At 34.8% G+C, this 19075-nt stretch overlaps 1 protein-coding gene and 2 long non-coding RNA genes across 3 annotated transcripts; all 3 read left to right on the top strand.

Annotated features, from left to right (window-relative positions):
• Window positions 1–11293: 11293 nt before the first annotated feature.
• Window positions 11294–12048, top strand: LOC140013367 (uncharacterized). Its single transcript, XM_072062635.1, has 3 exons — window positions 11294–11459; window positions 11551–11853; window positions 11949–12048. Exons 1-3 carry the CDS (start codon window positions 11377–11379, stop codon window positions 12046–12048), a joined length of 486 nt encoding a protein of 161 aa, XP_071918736.1. The 5' UTR covers window positions 11294–11376.
• Window positions 12049–13870: 1822 nt separating this feature from the next.
• LOC113707273 (uncharacterized) lies at window positions 13871–14239 on the top strand. Its single transcript, XR_003452190.2, has 2 exons — window positions 13871–14099; window positions 14184–14239. It is a non-coding gene; the product is annotated as an uncharacterized lncRNA (long non-coding RNA).
• A 52-nt stretch (window positions 14240–14291) lies between these two features.
• Window positions 14292–15684, top strand: LOC140013734 (uncharacterized). Its single transcript, XR_011820583.1, has 2 exons — window positions 14292–14701; window positions 15427–15684. It is a non-coding gene; the product is annotated as an uncharacterized lncRNA (long non-coding RNA).
• Window positions 15685–19075: the final 3391 nt, after the last annotated feature.

Raw genomic sequence — 19075 nt, forward strand, 5'->3', positions numbered from 1 at the left:
CAAGAATATCGGTGGAAATAGCCCAAGACAACTGCAAAAGAAGCTTTACAACTCAAATCTAGCTTGTTTGTGGGCTCAAGAGGAATCTTAACATGATTTAACACTTTATCTTTTGCATGAAATTCCTCTATAAATAGTAGATTTTGGAGGACATTTTTATAACTTTGGAAGGCTAGAGAAACTCACCAAAAATGTAGTCTTCACTGGAGTTTCCTTAGTTCATTAGTTAGAGTAGTATATAGTATAGTTAGTGTAGTTATCCTTCTTGTATTTGTAGTTAGATTTGGATGAAAATTGAAGAGCAAAGATGGAGAGTTTGAATCTCATGTAACAAGGGTGACTTCTCTCCTATCATTTTCTCTTTTGTATTTGATTTTATATTTAACTATAATACAAGTTTGGTGTTTGTTATCATGTTTAGTTAAAGTTTATGCCTAGAGTATGGATGAACTTTTTCTATCTTGTTAGCGATATTTACTTAGTTATTTGATGATATTATTTTGAACAAGTTATTTATCACTTTTGCTTAGCTAATCATGATTAACCAGCTATTAATTGTGATAATCTAAAGGTGTTAATTTCCAATGAGAAAATTCAAGGAAGTGATTGGGGGGGAGGGATGGGTTGGGTGGTATGGGGGGAGGGAGTGTAAGCAAGAGGTATCGGGTTCGAATCCTTCTGCTTACACTTTAAAAAAAAAAAAGGAAGTGATAAACCTAGGGATTTTACTCACGAGAGTAGAGGAGCACCTTTGTAGTTTTAATGACTTGTTTCATGTAATTTCATAGAAGAAATAAACTTGTAGTTAATTCATAACCACGAAAGTAGGTATGGTTTAGTTATAAGTATAGTTGATTCACTATGAGAGTAGGCTTCACATACATTAGGAAATTACGCCATAACTAGTCAAAATAATAGCATTCACTTAACCGGTAATCTCATTAGGGCGAGTAGTAAGGAATTCTATACCTTTAGGAGCTTTTGAGTGTTAATGTTATTACTTTTACTTCATGCTTATAGTCTAAATAATAAAGGAGTTTGAAAACTACCGGTAATTGAAAATCTTCCTTGTGGGTTCGACCCTTAATACTTTATACTCGCTCTCGGCTCGTATACTTGCGAAAAATCGCATGTGGAATATTTAGGATGTTATAAATGTAAAAGTTGATTATAGATGAACTAATTGTATATATATACCCCGCGCACGTCATTTATACAAGTGGCATGTTTAGTGTTTAAAGCTTTATCTTTTAAAGGGAGTAAAATATGTAGTCATCTTTAATTTTCAAACTATTAGCATGTAGTTACATAACCAATTTCTTATCTCTAGTGAACTTAAATTAATAACTTATGTCCTAATGGCATACATAATCTATTTAATTTTACTTCCTTAATTTGACAAATTTTGTTTTGCAAATTATATTTTCAAAAGGCAGATTAAGTACCCATCTTGTGCACACACTTTGGTAGGTCTTGCATATAGGAGTGGTGTCGTTTATAGGGAAGTGCACAACTATAATAGATGGTCGCCATTGATTTTCTTTGGAAAAATTACTAGAAATAGCAGGGTAGGTGGATAAATAAATAATAAATATGTTTTTGTTTTCTTTTGTTTTTCCTATCTGCTGATAATTTAGGGTGACAATAGAATGCAGAGTATTTCTTGGACAAAATTCGGCATATTTCATATAACTTATAAGTATTTTTTTTGTACAAAAAAGTAGTACATGTTTTAGATGAAGCTAATTTTCTTGTCTCGAACTTATCAAGGTATTGAAAAAACATGCTCTTGATCACATGATTACAATTGACATAAACAACTATGCTTATAGATTTGGTACTTGGTGCACAAAACTATACTAATTTATTTATGAAATGTACTACTAGTTGCAAAAAAAGAACTTACATGGTGTATTAATTTTGCCCTTAGTTACGGATAGATGGACAAAAAACAAGAATATAAAAATATGCATGCTATTTATTTTATCTATCTATCATGTGTTTTTCAATAATTTTTCAACTAAAATTGATGGTTATAAGCTTTTGTACTTTTGCACTTCAATGTACATGACATTGCTCTTATGTACACAACCTATTAAAGTTGTGTGCACAAATTGTCAAGTTGAGAAAAAAGAAAATTTACGTTATATATAGAATCAGGACATAGTTCATTGAAATGAACTTACTTATGAATAAGCAAAAAGGTTATATGGCCACATGCCAAAAATTGGAAAACTAAAGACGGTTCCATGTTTTAGTCCCTCGAAAAGTAATAATACTTTAAACTCTGAACATGTGAGTTACTAAATTATACTTCGACTTATGTATATAGTGTAACAAAAGTTGTGTATTCTAACAAAATAGTTGAAATAAATTTTTTTACAAAATTGGCATCCACCTTTCTGCTGAACAAAATGTATTGAACTCGTAATTCATTAGATACTTTTTATGAATGTCAACTAAGTATCGTAAGTAAATTGCTCCCGGTTGTTCAATCATTTGATAACCAGAGTCATTTTTTGATAAATGATCACTATGAGTCAGACTCATGGCATATTAAAAAAAATGCGAAACTATATCGTGTTATTTAGATGGATTTACTACCATGCACATACAGCAAAATTACTGAATATATGTTTCAGAAATTAAAGTAATCAAAGAATCAACAATAATTTTTTGTCAACACATATTACACATAAGACAATTAATTATATTTTGCTATCCTAATTCTCATATGATGGTTGTCATAATTGAATGAAGCTGTCAAAAGGAAAAAGAAAAAGAAGCATTCATGGAGTATAAAAAGCTACCCTGGATATAAAATTGCTTTAAGTAAAATTATAATAAGTATTATACCTTACAACTAAACTTCTTTAAGCAAAGTGATAACCAAGTGTTGCTCTTACCCTGTAAACCAAGGTTTGAGACTTGACATGCGACCTACATATCTTTTTTTTTGAAGTTTTACTCTTTTTTTTTTTTTTTTTATCAAACGGCAATGTATGTTTTTTTTTTTTAAGTTTTACTTGCCAAGGTCAATATATCACACTAGCACCCATGCCCCGGCCACGTCATCAGTCAAGGGTCAGTGGAACTGACGTGTCATGACATGTCATTTGGTCTCGTAGCCCAGTCTTGTAAATGTCAGCCATAAGTCTCGGATGAAGTGATAATGCCATGTCATCAAATATGGTCTGTATCAAATAAACGCAAATTGATGTTCTAAAAAGGCATTTTGTAATTTCACCTTAACTTCTACTCTAATACCGTTGAAGTAGTAGTCAATGCCTTGAGAAAAAATTGTGAAAAAGTTTCACCTCTCTCATGAATAACTATTCTTCGAGTTTCCAAGTGGTAAACATTCCTAACATTTTTTCCTTCCTCTTCATAGCCCTTTTTACATCTACGATTTGTTATGGAAAAGAAAATACAAATTGAAACTAATTTGATTTCTCTCGCATTTTTTGTTTTCCCAAAGTAACTATCTACAATTAAGAACATTTCAATTAGTCAAATGTAACATATTAAAGAAAGTTTGAGCTTAGTTTGATTTTGTCAATTTTTTTTAGATAGCTAGTTTTCTAAAAGTTGAGGACAAAATATAGTATTTTTTTAACAGGTCATCCTATTCCACGCCCAAGTCTTTTTTTTTTTTTTTGCCGCAATTGTTGAATTCTTATAATCTAATCTAGCCTAATTTAGGGGGAGAGAGAAGGGGATTCGATGTGAATAGAGACTTCATCGAGAAAACTCAATTAAGACTGCCACATATTGTAGCAATTTTTTGGTGGGAGGTAATGGCCACGCCCAAGTCACTATAGTGTGATGAGGTGATAGTGCCATGTCATCAAAATGGGCTCCCGTCAAACACACCAATAGCGCATTATAAAAGGATATTCCTATAATTTCCCTTTAACTTCTATGTTCTTAATACTTTTCAAATAGTAAGTGATGCCCATCTAAGCATTATGAAAAGTGTTGTCCTTTTTTTTCATAGAAATAATAATCTCATTCATGAGATCTACACTAATGGCATAAAGTATATCATCGGACATTTTACAAAATAACAGATCCAAAAGGATCTACTAACACACCTGATTTGAGAAAATAACAACTATTACATGATGAAGCTCCAACCTATTCCAAATGATATCAATCACTTTGAGTCTAATGAATATCTGTGGATGTCTTCTCCCAATCTACTAATTAAATATTTCAAACTCATATATTAAAGTGAGACCTAACAATACACATCTTAGAAATTTCACGTTTGACAAACAGATATAAAAAAAACTGAGATTTGACAAAGAAAAAAATATTAAGTAAAAGAAAACTTTCACTAAAATTGTAGAAGAGAAGAAACTCACATTAAAAATAGTCTACGAAAACAAATTTTTCTCACTAGGAAACCTTAAGAGAGGATAATACGCTTACTACAAATCCTAGGAAAAACTTTATTAGCTGCCAACATTAAAAAAACAAATTATTGGAGGGAGAGAGGCCTCCCTTCGCCCATGGAAGAAGGCATTATTTTGTTTGAGAGGAGCAGAGAAAGTTAGAAAGAATGTGGAGAATTAGCCCCTTCTTATTAGTAACTATTCTTTCGGTTCCAATAGGCAAAATTTTCCAATAATTTTTTCCTTCCTACTTAGGGCCTTCCTTATGTCTAACATTTTGAAGGAAAAGAAAATGCAATTGAAAATAATTTAAGTTTCTCACAAGTTTGGTCATCGTAAAATAAATTATCTGCAAAGGACGTTTCAATTGGTCAAAATACAACATAACGATCAAAGTTGAGCATAGTTTGATTTGTAAATTTTTTTTCTCAATCCCATTTCTTTCCCTAAAAATCCAAGACAGAACACAGTACCTTACGCTACCTCATTTACTATTCCTCATTGAATTTCAAGTTTCTAGCATGCCTCAAGCATTGAACATTTTTGTTGGATGTAATCTTACACTTTAACAATTTATTTGCTTACATCACCATTACAATTTCCAATACACTTTTTATCTTTCCAGTTATATTTTTATCTCACATACATCAAATCACAAAAAGTACCACAGTAAAAAAATCTCAAATAATTTACAATCCAAACACACTCATGCAATTTTTGAGATGTGCCTTTTATCTCAAATATTTGAGATGTGCCTTTTATTTTTCCCGGACAGAGAATAAATCATGTTCATAAAAGGGCATATAGCTCATGCAATTTTCAATGGATCTGGGCCATAACAATTGTTAGACCAGTTATTCCAGACGATATACAACGTTGTTAACCAATTGTAACTTGTACACGACAGCGTTATTTTTCTGTGTCTTGAGAACGATTTACTTAACATTCCGAGACATTTGAATAACAAACACCAGGATTTATCAAATTTAAGTCCTTCAGTTCATGATGCTCGTTGTAATTGTGCTTCTTTGATCCTCTGTACCAGCACATATGTCATGGAATAATCCACGAGTTACCGTATCTTCAGTCATATTGGCCAAGAGTTTGTGTTAATTAAAAATTGTAACTTATGTACAATTTGCAACAGTTTGTACCGAGGATATAAAATCGTACAACGTCCATGAAGAATACTGCATTCACATGCATCCCAATTTACATGACAAAATTTGAGCAACACATTTAAAGTTTTTGTATTGGTGAGTAATTTTGTTGTCGGAGTAATCTGCATCATACCCCAAATTCTTTGCAAATACATGCTAGTGTGTTGACAAAGCCATTCCTACACAGCTATAATTTCTTTCCTTCCATCACAATGAGAAAAGGAAGAAGCTTTGCAATAACAAGGACTGATGCGGGCCTAAGGAGGCCCAGGAATAATCCGGAGGGGACTGAACCACCACCGAACCATCACCGAACTAGACGGGTGCACAGCACACCCGCCTAAATTTTTTGAAGACAAGCCACTGAAATGTGACATTTTTTGTGGAAGGTAAGGTTTGAACCCTTGCCTCCCACCCCATCAAGTAGGTAGTGGCCACTGAGCCAAAGGCCCAATGGTTAAGAAATATGGGTTGTCAATTGTAAAATAACTGTACAAGATATCACTACAAGAAATATATTTTTCAGTGACAAAAATTTATGTGACAAAAAAAACCTTGTCACAGATAACCAAATTCAGTGACAACATTAGGTATCATCACAGATGAGTACAGCACAAGCATAATCAGTGACAACATTGGAAGTTGTCATTCTCAACTCGTCACAAAATAGTTGGCGCGCATCTCATTTGATGCCGCGGGAAATGATTTTATGACAACTCAAATAAAGTCGTCACAAACGCTCTCTCTACAGTGATAACATAACTTGTTGTCATTGAAAGTCTACCCGGTTCCAATTTTGTGGCAACTTTTTGCGTCACTGTATACTACAGTATTTTCATCAACTTTCACTAATTCTACTATGACACCCTAATTTTATTTTTTAGCCCTCAATTCTTTTATATTAGCAAAAGCACCGAAGAAATGACACCCTAATTTTATAATTTAGCCCCTATTCATTATGTATTAACAAAATGCAAATGATATAATAACAAACTATTTTTAGATATTCGTAATTTTTGCTAAGTTGACATAATAGACATGTCTGAGCATAAAAATTTTTTCATGAATTGTTTATTATTACTTATAACAACCCCCAAAATCAATAACTGAAATAAATTGAAAAAGTGTAATTGAATATAATTTGTAGTCTAATGTTAGCACTGTGAAAGATTAGTATAACGTGTAATACATCATAAGTAATAATTATTTTCATATGGAATGGGTATATACGAAATTAAAATTGTTCAGTAAAATATCTGTCGTGCAATAAGATTGAGAGTTGTAACACATTTAACAGAATATTTGATTACATGTTTCTTTTAATTTATTATAAAAACTAAGTAATAGACAAAGAGTAGGATAAGCATGAGTAAGAAGTGTTATACTGTATATAAGCAATTCTATAGTATTTTCATCAAATTTCACTAATTCTACTATGGCACCCTAATTTTATTATTTAGCCCCCAATTCTTTTATATGAGCAAAAGCACCGAAGATATGACACCCTAATTTTATAATTTAGCCCCTATTCATTACGTATTATCAAAATGCAAATGATATAATAACAAACTATTTTTAGATATTTGTAATTTTTGCTAAGTTGACATAATAGACATGTCTGAGCATAAAATTTTTTTCACGAATTGTTTATTATTCCTTATAACAATCCCCAAAAATCAATAACTGAAATAATTTGAAAAAGTGTAATTGAATATAATTTGTAGTGTAATGTTAGCACTGTGAACAATTAGTATAACGTGTAATACATCATAAGTAATAATTATTTTCATATGGAATGGGTATATACAAAATTAAAATTATTCAGTAAAATATCTGTTGTGCAATAAGATTGAAAGTTGCCACACATTTAACAGAATATTTGATTACATGTTTCTTTTAATTTATTATAAAAACTAAGTAATAGACAAAGAGTAATATAAGCACGAGTAAGAAGTGCTATATTGTATATAAGCGATTCTATGCATGTTAAATTTTTGAAACATGTTTTATTGTGTAAGTTTTATTGTAAGGTAATTTCTTAAATAATTTGTATATTGCGTTGTCCAAACCCAAAAAGATGTATATAGACACAAACAAGCACACATATATATACATGCACAAAAAAGAAACCAATATCAAATAATTTATTTGATATTTATAGATGAGATTAAGGAAAAACAAAAGAGATTAAGTATGAAAAACGAAACCTGAAAAAAAAATTTGACCAGGGAAAAAAAAAAGAAAAAAGGTGTATGAAGCTAAAGGCGTGAATCCTGGAATTTCAAAGACGTGCTTAGATGCCAAAACAAAAAGAGCGCCAGTCTGAAATCTGAAAGAGGCGCGAGGTGGGTGGCTGAAATCTCTCCAAAACGACGTCGTTTTTGGTTGTTCACACACAAACAAAAGTCTCGCCGCTTCTCTCTTCCAACACTTAGACAAATTTCATTCTCAATCTTTCCTTCCTATGGTGAACTAACCCTTCCTTCCCGTAGATTCGAAATGCCGCTCGCCACTGTTAGCCGCTGAAGTCCGCCGCTATCCACCACCATCAGCTACTGAAGTTCGCCGCTACCCAGCAACTTGAGCTTTATTCTTCAGCCTTTCCTTCACTACTGACGATGACCCTTTCTCCCCTCCATTGACCCGCAACTGTGTCGAAATGCCGCTCACCACCGTTAACCGCTGAAGTCCGCCGCTATCCACCACCATCAGCCACTGAAGTCTGAGCTATCCAGCACCATAATTTATTCTTCAGCATTTCCTTCACCACTGACGATAGCCTTTTCTCCCCTCTATTGACCCGCAACCGCGTCGAGCTCTTTAGCACCAGCAAATCCGAGGCAATTGGGGAAAGCTATATATTTCTCAGGTAAGTTCAACTGAAGTTTGTTCTTTGTTCTTCATTTCCTTGCCATTTTCGAACCTATATTTTAATTTTCCCCTGTTTTTGTTAGCTCATTATCCAATGGCTTCTGTCCTGCCCCCGAAAGGCTTCATTTCCTTGCCATTATCCGAGGCAATTTGGGCTTCTGAAATGTTGCATTTTCAGTTTGTATCTTGAGAAATTTCTGTGTACGGTTCTTCTTTTATTGACTTTGTTCCATAACATCGTAGAGGTATCTGGCTTTAACATCGTTTGTGACTTTGTTCTTCTTTTAATTTTCCCCTGTTTTTGTTCTTTTTTTTTGGGTTGGTATTAACAAGCGTATTTTTTGTTCTGTTCTATTTGTTTTAAAGTCTGAGCTTTAGAAGTCTCTCCTCTTTAACATTTGTTTGTTGATTGCTAGTGCATTTGTTGGTATTAACCATCAGTTGGTATTAACATTTGTTGATTGCTAGTGCATTTGTTGAAGTCTCTCCTCTTTAATTTCTATTGATTTCATGGTTAATTTCATGGCTGCTTTACATATGGCTTTTTTGGATTTTAGGAAACTGCTTTCATGGTTAATTTCATGTTCATTTTGTGGCTGCTTTACATAGTACTTTTCTTGATATATGATACTGATTTCATGGCTTTTCATATGAATTTTCATATTACTTTTATGGCTGCTTTTCATATGACTTGTAGCCTTAATTTTTGAAAAGGCTAGTTAACAAATTATTCTCTTTAGTTTGATATTAGAAAAGTATTTTGTACTAAAGGCTGATGTGTCTATATCTAGGACATGGATAAAACTTGGATGAAGATTAGCAATAGGAAGGACAAGGCTTATGAACTCGGAGTCAAAAATTTCCTCAAGTTTGCATATTCTCAAAAAGTTGAAAATCAGAAAATCCCATGCCCATGTACACAATGCAATAATTTTTGTAACCAAACTAAAACAGTTGTGGAGGATCATTTATTGACTCAAGGCATTCGTAAAAGCTACACAAGATGGATACACCATGGGGAACAATTTCGACACCAAAATTGTGGGGATAGTACTTAACATGGGGATGGAGAGGAGGATAGTGATACTGAAGATTTAAATGACATGTTGCACGACATTGGGACAGCACAATGGGGGGACAATTGGGCTGGTAGGGAAGAATCAACGGATGATAGTCTAAATGCAAATCATAGTGACACAGATAACTTTCTTAAATTGTTAGAAGATGCAAAAAAGGAGCTGTATCCAGAGAATCATTTTTACTCAAAGCTATCCTTTGTAGTCACTTTGCTCCATTTGAAAACAATGAGCGGGTGGACTATAAAGTCCTTCAATGCATTGTTGGAAATTTTTAGGCATGCACTACCTCCTGAAGCCACAGTTCCCAAGTCTTTTGCTGATGCTAAGAAGCTCATTCGAGACTTAGGTTTTAAATCTGAAAAAATCCATGCTTGTGTCAATGATTGTGTTCTCTTCCGCAAGGAAAATGAAAATTTTGACACTTGTCCAAATCTAAATTGTAAAGAACCTCGCTACAAGATGGCAGGTTCAAGAGTTCCATGCAAAGTTTTGCGTTACTTTCCTTTGAAGCCTAGGCTGCAACGATTATATACCCACAAAGAAATAGCTTCAGATATGAGATGGCATAAAGAAAAGTGTGTGCATGATGATAACATCATGCGGCATCCAACAGACAGTGAAGCATGGAAACACTTTGATAGGTTGCATCCGGACTTCGCCGTTGATCCTAGAAATGTGAGGTTAGGTCTTGCAACTGATGGTTTCAATCCTTTTGGGACCATGAGTAGTGCTTATAGCATCTGGTCTATTTATCTAGTGCCATACAATCTGCCCCCTTGGAAGTGTATGAGAGATCCTTTCTTTTTCCTATCAATGCTAATTCTTGGGCCTAAATCCCCGGGAAATGAGATTGATGTTTACATGGAACCTCTAATAGATGAACTGAATGAAATGTGGCTTGGTGTTGAAACATATGATGCATATAGTGGCAAGAAATTTGACCTCCGGGCAGCTTTACTATGGACTATAAATGATTTTCCAGCTTATGCAATGCTGTCCGGATGGAGTACGAAAGGGTATCAAGCATGTCCTATTTGCATGGTTGAGACAACTTGCGTACATTTACCACACCGAAAAAGTTGTGTTACACAGGTCATCGCCGCTTCTTACCCATTGACCATTCTTGGCGGCGAAAAAAAACCTTTCGATGGCAATGTGGACTTTAGGAATCCTGTTGCACTTTTATCTAGAAATGAAATTTTGGATCAGGTATAAAAGGTAAATTTTGGGAAGACCAAGGCGCAATCCAATGCAAAGAAACGCAAGCGTTCTGAGAGTGGTTTGAACTGGACAAAGAAAAGTTGTTTCTTTGAGTTACCATATTGGGCAGGCCTCCTTCTTAGGCATAATTTGGATTTAATGCATGTGTCAAAAAATGTCTCAGAGGCTGTCATTGCCACAATTATGGATATTGAAAACAAAACCAAAGACCACTGGTTGTGTCGTCAAGATTTGAAGGATTTGGGTTTGAAAAAAGAGCTACATTTGATTCCAAATGGCGACTCTTATATCATGCCACATGCCTGTTACAGCCTAACCAAGGAGGAGAAAAAAAATGTATTCTTGAATTCTATCAAATATCCAGATGGGTTTGCCTCAAACATTTGCCGATGTATAAAGAATGGCCAGTTTCAAATTTCTAGAATGAAAAGTCATGACTTCCACATTTTTATACAAAGGCTACTCATACTTGCAATCCGTGGAAGTTTAACAAAAGAAGTTCGGCAAGTGCTATTCGAGTTAAGTGAATTCTTCAAAAAATTATGTGCTAGAACATTGCATAGAGAGGTTCTGGAGGAGTTAGCCCAAAAAATTGCAGTCATCTTATGTAAATTAGAGAGGTTGTTCCCTCCAGCTTTCTTCGATATAATGATGCACTTGATGGTTCACTTGCCTGCTGAAGCTATCCTTGGCGGTCCAGCTCAATATCGTTGGATGTTCCCATTTGAGAGGTAGAGAGTTGTACATATAGCCTTGTAAGTTTTTTTTTTTAATTAAAGACCACTGCAATCTTCTAATTTCTTTTATTTTCCTTTGATAAAGACATATGGCAGTGCTGAAAAGTTATGTTGGGAATAAGGCCCGGCCAGAGGGATGCATTGCTGAGCGGTACATAGATAAAGAATGCTTGACATTCTGCTCTATGTACCTAGACAATATTGATACGATATTCAACAAGCCTGAACGAAACAATGATAGGGGATATAATACTGGTGAATTGTCCATTTTTTCATGCCCTGGTCGTCCATTTGGAGGGCCCAAAAGGGGCAATTTCCTTGACTCAGAGCTGGAAAAAATTCATACATTTATATTGAACAATTGTGATGAGCTTGAGGACTATATAAAGTAAGCTTTTAATGTTAATTAAAGGTTGTACCTTTGTTCTATATTTTGATATGTTCAAAGGCAAATTTATACAAGGTGATTGTTTTTGTCTATAGTGCGCATAAAATGGAGTTGGAGGCAGAGAGTGCTGAAAATGTGGACCAAAGGCACGATAGAGAATTTGCAAAATGGGTTAAACAGCGTGTATGTTTGTAGTGTCATTTGGGCAGCCTACTTTTTTTATCTCTAATACAATAAATTACTGATTTAGGTGAAATTGTCCTTACTAGGTTATGTATGGCAGCAAGGCTTCCAATGGTGAGCTTCGAGCATTAGCATTTGGGCTAGACAACCGAGTTTGCATGTATACGGGCTGTATGGTTAATGGGTATAAGTTTCACACGGAAAACCGGGAAAGGCAAAGAAACACTCAAAACAGTGGTATTGTAGTTAGAGGTGAGCATGGTAACAATGTGATCGATTTTTATGGTGTGATACAACAAATTATTGAAGTAAGATACTGGCTCGGGAAAAAAAAGGTTATAGTATTCAAGTGTGACTGGTGGAAGACCGATGATAGTGCTGGGATGCAAGTGGACAAAGAATGGGGTATCACAAGTGTCAATTCGTCCAGAAAATGGTATGAAGACCAACCATATGTCCTCCCTCAACATGTCCAACAAGTCTTTTATCTTGAAGACTTGAAACTAGGCAAAAACTGGTTTGTCGTCGAGAGGTTCAGTCCAAGGCACTTGTATGATGTTCCTGAAGATTTAGAAAAAGAACCAATGGTTGAGGAAATATATCAAGAAGAAGCAACTGGGGATTTCACTATTATAATAGACCTCGACAATCCACCATTACTTTCAAGAGAAGACAATGAGATACCGAAGGTTGTACCTTCATCCATTGTACATGCTGAGAAGTCAAAAAATAGCTCAAATGGCACCTTTGAAAACTTCATTAATGATGATGATGAAGTGAATGAACATGAGTCTAACAATGAGGAAGACGAAGAGGAGATTCTTAGTGATAATGACATCGATTCGGAATAGGTGAAATTGATGAGGACTACATGACACTAAATTTAATCTCTTTAACTCCGGCTAACTAGTTTTTATTCCTAAATTATACTATGCTGTAACACTAACTTCTTGTTACTTTTAGATGGCTGGACCAGGAAAGCGAGGCCAAATGCTACAGAGAAAAGCTCAAGGTGCACAACAGCCTGCAATACCTAATTCAGTTGGGAGCAATCAACCAAGAAGTGCATCCAAGAGTGTATCCTCAGAGAATGCAATATATGTCACCTAGAGAAATTGCTAGTGAGAGTAGGATGATACACCCTCAGACATCTGAGTCTCGTGCATCCGGAGAAAATGAGACTAATCCAGTTTCGGATGAGCAAGAAAATGGTAAGTTAGACTTCATTTTCACGGCTGAAATTAAAAACCAAGTTTCTATTTCATGACTGACTTTGTTAATGTGGTCAAAGTAATGTATGGACTGATATTTGTTAATAGCTATGCTGCTGTCAGCAAGAAGAAGAGGACGTACACGAAATCTATCATTATCAAAAAAAAGGGAGGCTAATGAGATGCTCACCATTGAAATTGATGATTGTATTCGGCGGATTGTTGGGAAGGATTCTCAATACTTCATCACAGAAGGGGGTTGTGTTGTTAGGAAGGCTGCTAGGCTTAATGTTCCAAAGTGGTCCCATCTCAATCCTGGTGACCGAGAAGGCATATACAGCATGGTTACGGTATTTGTTGACCTGCTAATACTCTAATTTCATCCAGAAAGTATGAGAGATTTTACTGCTTTAGATTTGCTTGGTTTTAAGCAGATTGCACTGCTATTGTAGGATGACTTTCGATTTCCAGAGCACATCACCTCAAAAACTGCTATTAATAGGTAGTTAAACACACAATATCGAAACCATCGATATCGGCTTCACAAGTATTTCCAGAGTTTTGAATCACGGCAAGAAGCATTGAGGCAAGTTCCTGAAGGTGTGAGTGAAGAATATTGGAAGTGGCTGGTCAGCTACTTTGAAAATGATGAATTTAAGGTTAGCTTGTCAAAATAACCTATCCTTTTATTAAATTTCAGATTTCACTTCACAAATTTGCTAATCTTTGTCAGTTAAAATTTTCACTAATTTGTGGCAGAAAATTAGTGAACGTAACAAGCAAAATCGTGCCAAAAATGACTGCCACACTACTGTTGGCACAAAATCGCTTGCAAGAGTTGTTGAGGAAAAGGTAATCTGAAACCCAGCCAACACTTGTACATGTACATCCTTTTTGTCATATGACTGAAAATGAAAAAATTGAAAATTTGGACAGAAAAGGAAAGAAGATGTCGAGCTTTCAGAGATAGACATGTTTGAGTTAAGTCGAAAGTCAAAGAAGTCAGGGGGGCTGGTAAATGACAAAACAAAAGAGACCTTGGTGAGCTATTTCACTTGGATAATGGATTTTTAAATTATTGACATCCATTCCAGCTACATAATGATCATATTTTTTACTTGCCTAGGACAAAATGAGGGAATTGCAGGCTACAACTTCAATGACTAGCAAGGAAATATGCGAGCAAGAACTTGGTTACATACCTGGACACATCCACGGTCGTAGTGCAACCAAGAAGCAAGCTGCTGAGGTAGAACGCTGGAGGCATGAGATTGAGGACAGCCGAAAAAGAGCAGATGAAGCAGAAAAACGAGCTGCAGAAGTAACTCAACAATTCACTGCTCAGCAAGAGTTGATTAAGACCTTGCAATAGCAACAAACAGAAACAAGAAGCCTGTATGATGAGTTAGCTAACCAGCTGAAAGACTTGCGCAAATAAGCAACTTCTGTGTCAGGTATAAATAAATTGTTTGCTCTTCATAGTTATTACAATTGAGGCACTTGAATTCTGGTTCTACAAAATAGAGATTCATTTTTAATACAATTGGGTTGCTTGATGTCAATTTAGTTTCTTGATGGCACTTGAAATATGGTTCCACCAAATCTGATTCCTATTTAATGCAATTGAGTTGCTTGAGGTTGATTTAGGTGCTTGAAATCTTGTTCATGTTTAATTACAGCCATTGAGGTGCTGGATGTTGCAACCAAAACTTTAGTGTTTTTAAAGCAAAGGTGTTTGAACGTTGGGATGTATTCCACTTTTTTCTTTGTCGAACTCATCTAAATTTTTCTGTATTAGAATTTTTTTTTGTGCTAAGGAAAAAGAGGCACCTGTGATTGTGTGTGTGTGTGTGTGTTTTTTTTTCTTGATATACTGTGTGGTTCACGATCATCTAGAATGATTTTAGGATTTTATTGTTGTTATTGTTATTGTTATTGCATATATATTTGTGAACATGCAGATATTTATTGTGTTTGTATTGTTATTCTATATTTCACAGAATATACATTCAATGTCTTATTTGCTATAATTTCACTTTATTTTTGTGTTAAGCAATTTACTTAGATTGCTATAATTTCAAATTAGAGTGACATTAGTTTTTATAATATGGTGCCTATCTAGAAGTGTAGTTCTAGTTTTAACACCAGTGCTCATTGCTTCAATTTTGGTAACGTGTAGGTTCTAACACGATTCCCAAGAAGAAGAAGCCAGTCATTGCTGTGAAGATGGTTTTTGATTTGAAGACTACAAGGCCTATCGTGCTCATGTTTTGTTCTAGATGGGAATCGTGCTCATATTTTTGTATAGAAATTTACTACTCTCTATTGTGGATGGGAAATCACTAGTATTGTAACTGAATGGCTTATTTTGGATGGTGCATGGTTTATGACTCATTTGAGGCAACATTTATATATATATGTATTTGGGTTGATCTTCTATTGGAAATGAATGTTGGCTTTTTTTTTCTCCTTGCTACTCAATGAACGTTTTGTGATTGTTGGCAGCTATGTTGCGTAATTAACATTAGATTATTGCTTTTTACAAAAAAAAAAATAAATGATAATTAAAAAGTTGTCACTGCCAACAAGTTTCACTAGTGACACCAGAAAGTGGTCACTTTTTATGGATGGAAAACAATGACAACAAAAGTCGTCACTGAACGGAAGCATAATGTGACAACTCCAAGGGTTGACTATGACAAGAATTTAGCCAGTTTAGTGACAATAAAAGTCGTCACACAATGTACAACAATGAGTGACGACATGAGTCATCACAAAAGCGAAATCGTTTGTGACGACTTTCAACAGTCGTCACATGGACCCCCTTTTGTGACACAGAACTAGTGACAGCTCTGTGACAGCAGTAAAAGTCATCACTGACTTTTTTTGTGATGACTTCTGAATTTTTAGTGACGACTTTCGCCTGTCACAGAAACGCAATTTTCTTGTAGTGATATGGACTGATCCTTGTTCTGCCGCTTGCGCCGAAAGTACTCGAACATGATATTTGATTGGAAGCTGGCCAAACTTATGAATGGTTTTCAATCAGCTCTTTAAGACTGATTAAAGCCAAACGAGGTCATGTCACATCTGGAAAAGACCAAAGAAATCTAGAGAATTCTCCTATGATGATCACTTGCTCTTGTTTCTTCGATTTCTTACAATAGTTTTCAGGTCTTCTGCAGTAGATTTCCGTTTTACCCTTTTCTGTCATGGAGGAAAGGCTGTGTCCCCATCTTCTCATCTGATTCCATGTTCTCGCTTAATAACTTGTAAATCTGTTGTAGACCTCCTACCATCTCCAAGTGATTGTGTTGCAACCATAAAGAGCACAAATATTCAGAAATTAAAGTTCAAACTATAGAACATCTGTTTTGTTTTCACAATGGGGGGAAAATCACTAGAGTATATTTTTCTTAAAAAACTCAAAAAAAAAGTAGCCAAACGAGTCCTAAGTGTTTAAACTGTGTTGGCTATGCATTTTGAGGCTCAATTTAGGGGTACAAGTGTTCAAGGCCTTTCCTTACTAATGAAGATCAAGGTGTGTGTGAGAAATTCTCTTCACAATAATTTTCTTTTAACTAGAAACAACAAAACTTCACAAAAAAAATTTTTTTTCAGACAGATTGCAAATCTTATGAGGGAGTTACACATAACTTTTGATCTAAAGTAAAGTAGCTAGAAAATGGGAGTGATCCCATAATTTGTGCTATATTAATATTTTTTTTTTGTAGGATACATCAATTTTATGGGTGCTGTCTATTTATTTTTTATTTTCCTTCGAATTTTTTTTTATAGTAAATTGGCTCTACTTGAAAACTTTTGCAATTCGGGGTTTTTGTTGGGAGATTCTCAAGCAGTTTAAGTAACAAGCTTGACAGTTACGTTGTTAAGATTAAAGTTCTCGAATACAATCTCTTGTGTTGAGCTCAAATGTTCCTTTCTTTTTCAACAAACGAGCTCAACTGTTACTTGAATATACTAAAAATGTTGTTAATCCTAGAGCAATGTCTTCAAAACCAGCTCTGTCAGAAAATCGTTTGAGTTCGCCAATTCCTGGGCTGATTGGTGTAATTGGTTCAGCCGGCTGGGTCAACTAGTTTACTTCTTCTCCTCCTCCATTTTTTCTTTTGTTGATTCAACTAGATATTTTACTTCTCAAGGTGGACTATATACACTTATAATCTTCCATGATGTCATTATATCTCAAATTGCACTTGTATATTTTTATTTTGGATACTTTACATTTTAAAGTATGAGAATATTTCAAGCCAATGTGATGCATATTTAGAAACTTAAGGGGTGAATTTGACACAAAAAATTAATACACAGTTAAAGTGAAATTTTATTTGAAATAGTTTGCTCATAACGAATGCATTTTTTATCCTAAAATATAATATTAGAACCATTAATAAGCCACAAATAGTACAAGAACCTAATAAAGTGTTAACAATTCTTCAAATTAGGTTAAACTAGGCAACCATAATTTAGTTAAGACATTGAAGCCACAAAATGACATTCAAATATGTATTGTTAAACAAAAAATACAATCGAATTCCAAAAATCAATCCAATTGACAATTAGATTTTACTCGTTTTAAACCTTGCATGGATGGTGAATTTTCACAGAAAAATACTCTCAACATATTTTATATTATTTTTTTATTTCATATAAATCACATTGTGATAATATACCTTTCAATAAAAGCTTCAAAAACTTGCAATCCAAACAGGCTCAATAATGCGCTGTTCGGCTTTGCCTACGTGCCAACAGATTGGTTCCATGGAACATGTCCAACCAAGAAATCTGGGCTAGTTAGAAAGACACTGCCCTCCACGGTGATTGATAGATTAATCTCCAAGCACTCAAGCGGATCCAATATCATACTAGCGCGCTAAAAGGAGAAAAACCATGCAGGACTAGGGCCGCAAACGAGTCGAGTCGAGTCGAGATTTGAACTAATCGAACCGAGTCTCGACTAAATTTTACCAACCTCGAACTCGAGATCGAACTCGACGAGCTGGCAATTTTCGAGATCGGGCTCGACTCGAATCAAGTCGAGCTATTCGAGTCGAGCTCGAGTTCGAAAAAAATAAAAAAAAATATTTTATTTTAAAAAAAATTAATAAAATGTAATTTTTTCTGAATAAATAATAAAATATTAAGGATATATACGTAATTTCACTATGAAAATAAAAAATAAAAAATATATATAATATACGTAATTTTATTATTAAATAAAAATAAAAAAAATATATATATATATACTCAAGCTCGCGAGGCTCGCGAGCTAACGAGTTTAATATTCTGAGCTCGAGTTCGAACTCGAGCTCGACTCGAGCTGGTTGGAGCTCGACTCGTACTCGATTAATATGGAGCTCGACTCGAGCTTGACTCGAGCGCGAGCGGCTCGATTCGTTTGCAGTCCTATGCAGGACCACAAGTAGTGTACTAGAAGTGGTTTCCCTTCCTATAAGCTATAAGTACCGAACTGGGTCCTACAGCACTCATTTTTGTCAGGACTTGAACTATAGAAGCTACTGCTTGCTTTAATTAGGGTCGGTGGCATTATTCACACCATGCCCGGTTACCATAGGCAAAACTAGAAAATTTATTTTGAAAGGATGAACTCTAATTTAATTAAAATTTACTATATAAGTTGAAATATTCGTCATTTTTGCAGGACCAAGAGTTTAAATTTATCAAAAAATTTTAATTTTTCAACTTTTCAAGAAAGAAAACTTAATTTTTCAAAACTTGGGGCAAAGGGGCGAGACCTTTCCTGCCATACCCTAGTTCCACTCCCTCCACTACTTAACTGTCAAGGA

This window comes from Coffea arabica, chromosome 8c (assembly GCF_036785885.1).
Source record: "Coffea arabica cultivar ET-39 chromosome 8c, Coffea Arabica ET-39 HiFi, whole genome shotgun sequence".
NCBI lineage: Eukaryota > Viridiplantae > Streptophyta > Magnoliopsida > Gentianales > Rubiaceae > Coffea > Coffea arabica.

Coding starts and splice junctions, on each gene's coding strand:
- LOC140013367 (XM_072062635.1), top strand. CDS start 11,377: ATGATGCACTTGATGGTTCACTTGCCTGCTGAAGCTATCCTTGGCGGT. Junction 11,460..11,550: donor TGGATGTTCCCATTTGAGAG/GTAGAGAGTTGT, acceptor CCTTTGATAAAG/ACATATGGCAGTGCTGAAAA. Junction 11,854..11,948: donor GAGCTTGAGGACTATATAAA/GTAAGCTTTTAA, acceptor TTTTGTCTATAG/TGCGCATAAAATGGAGTTGG.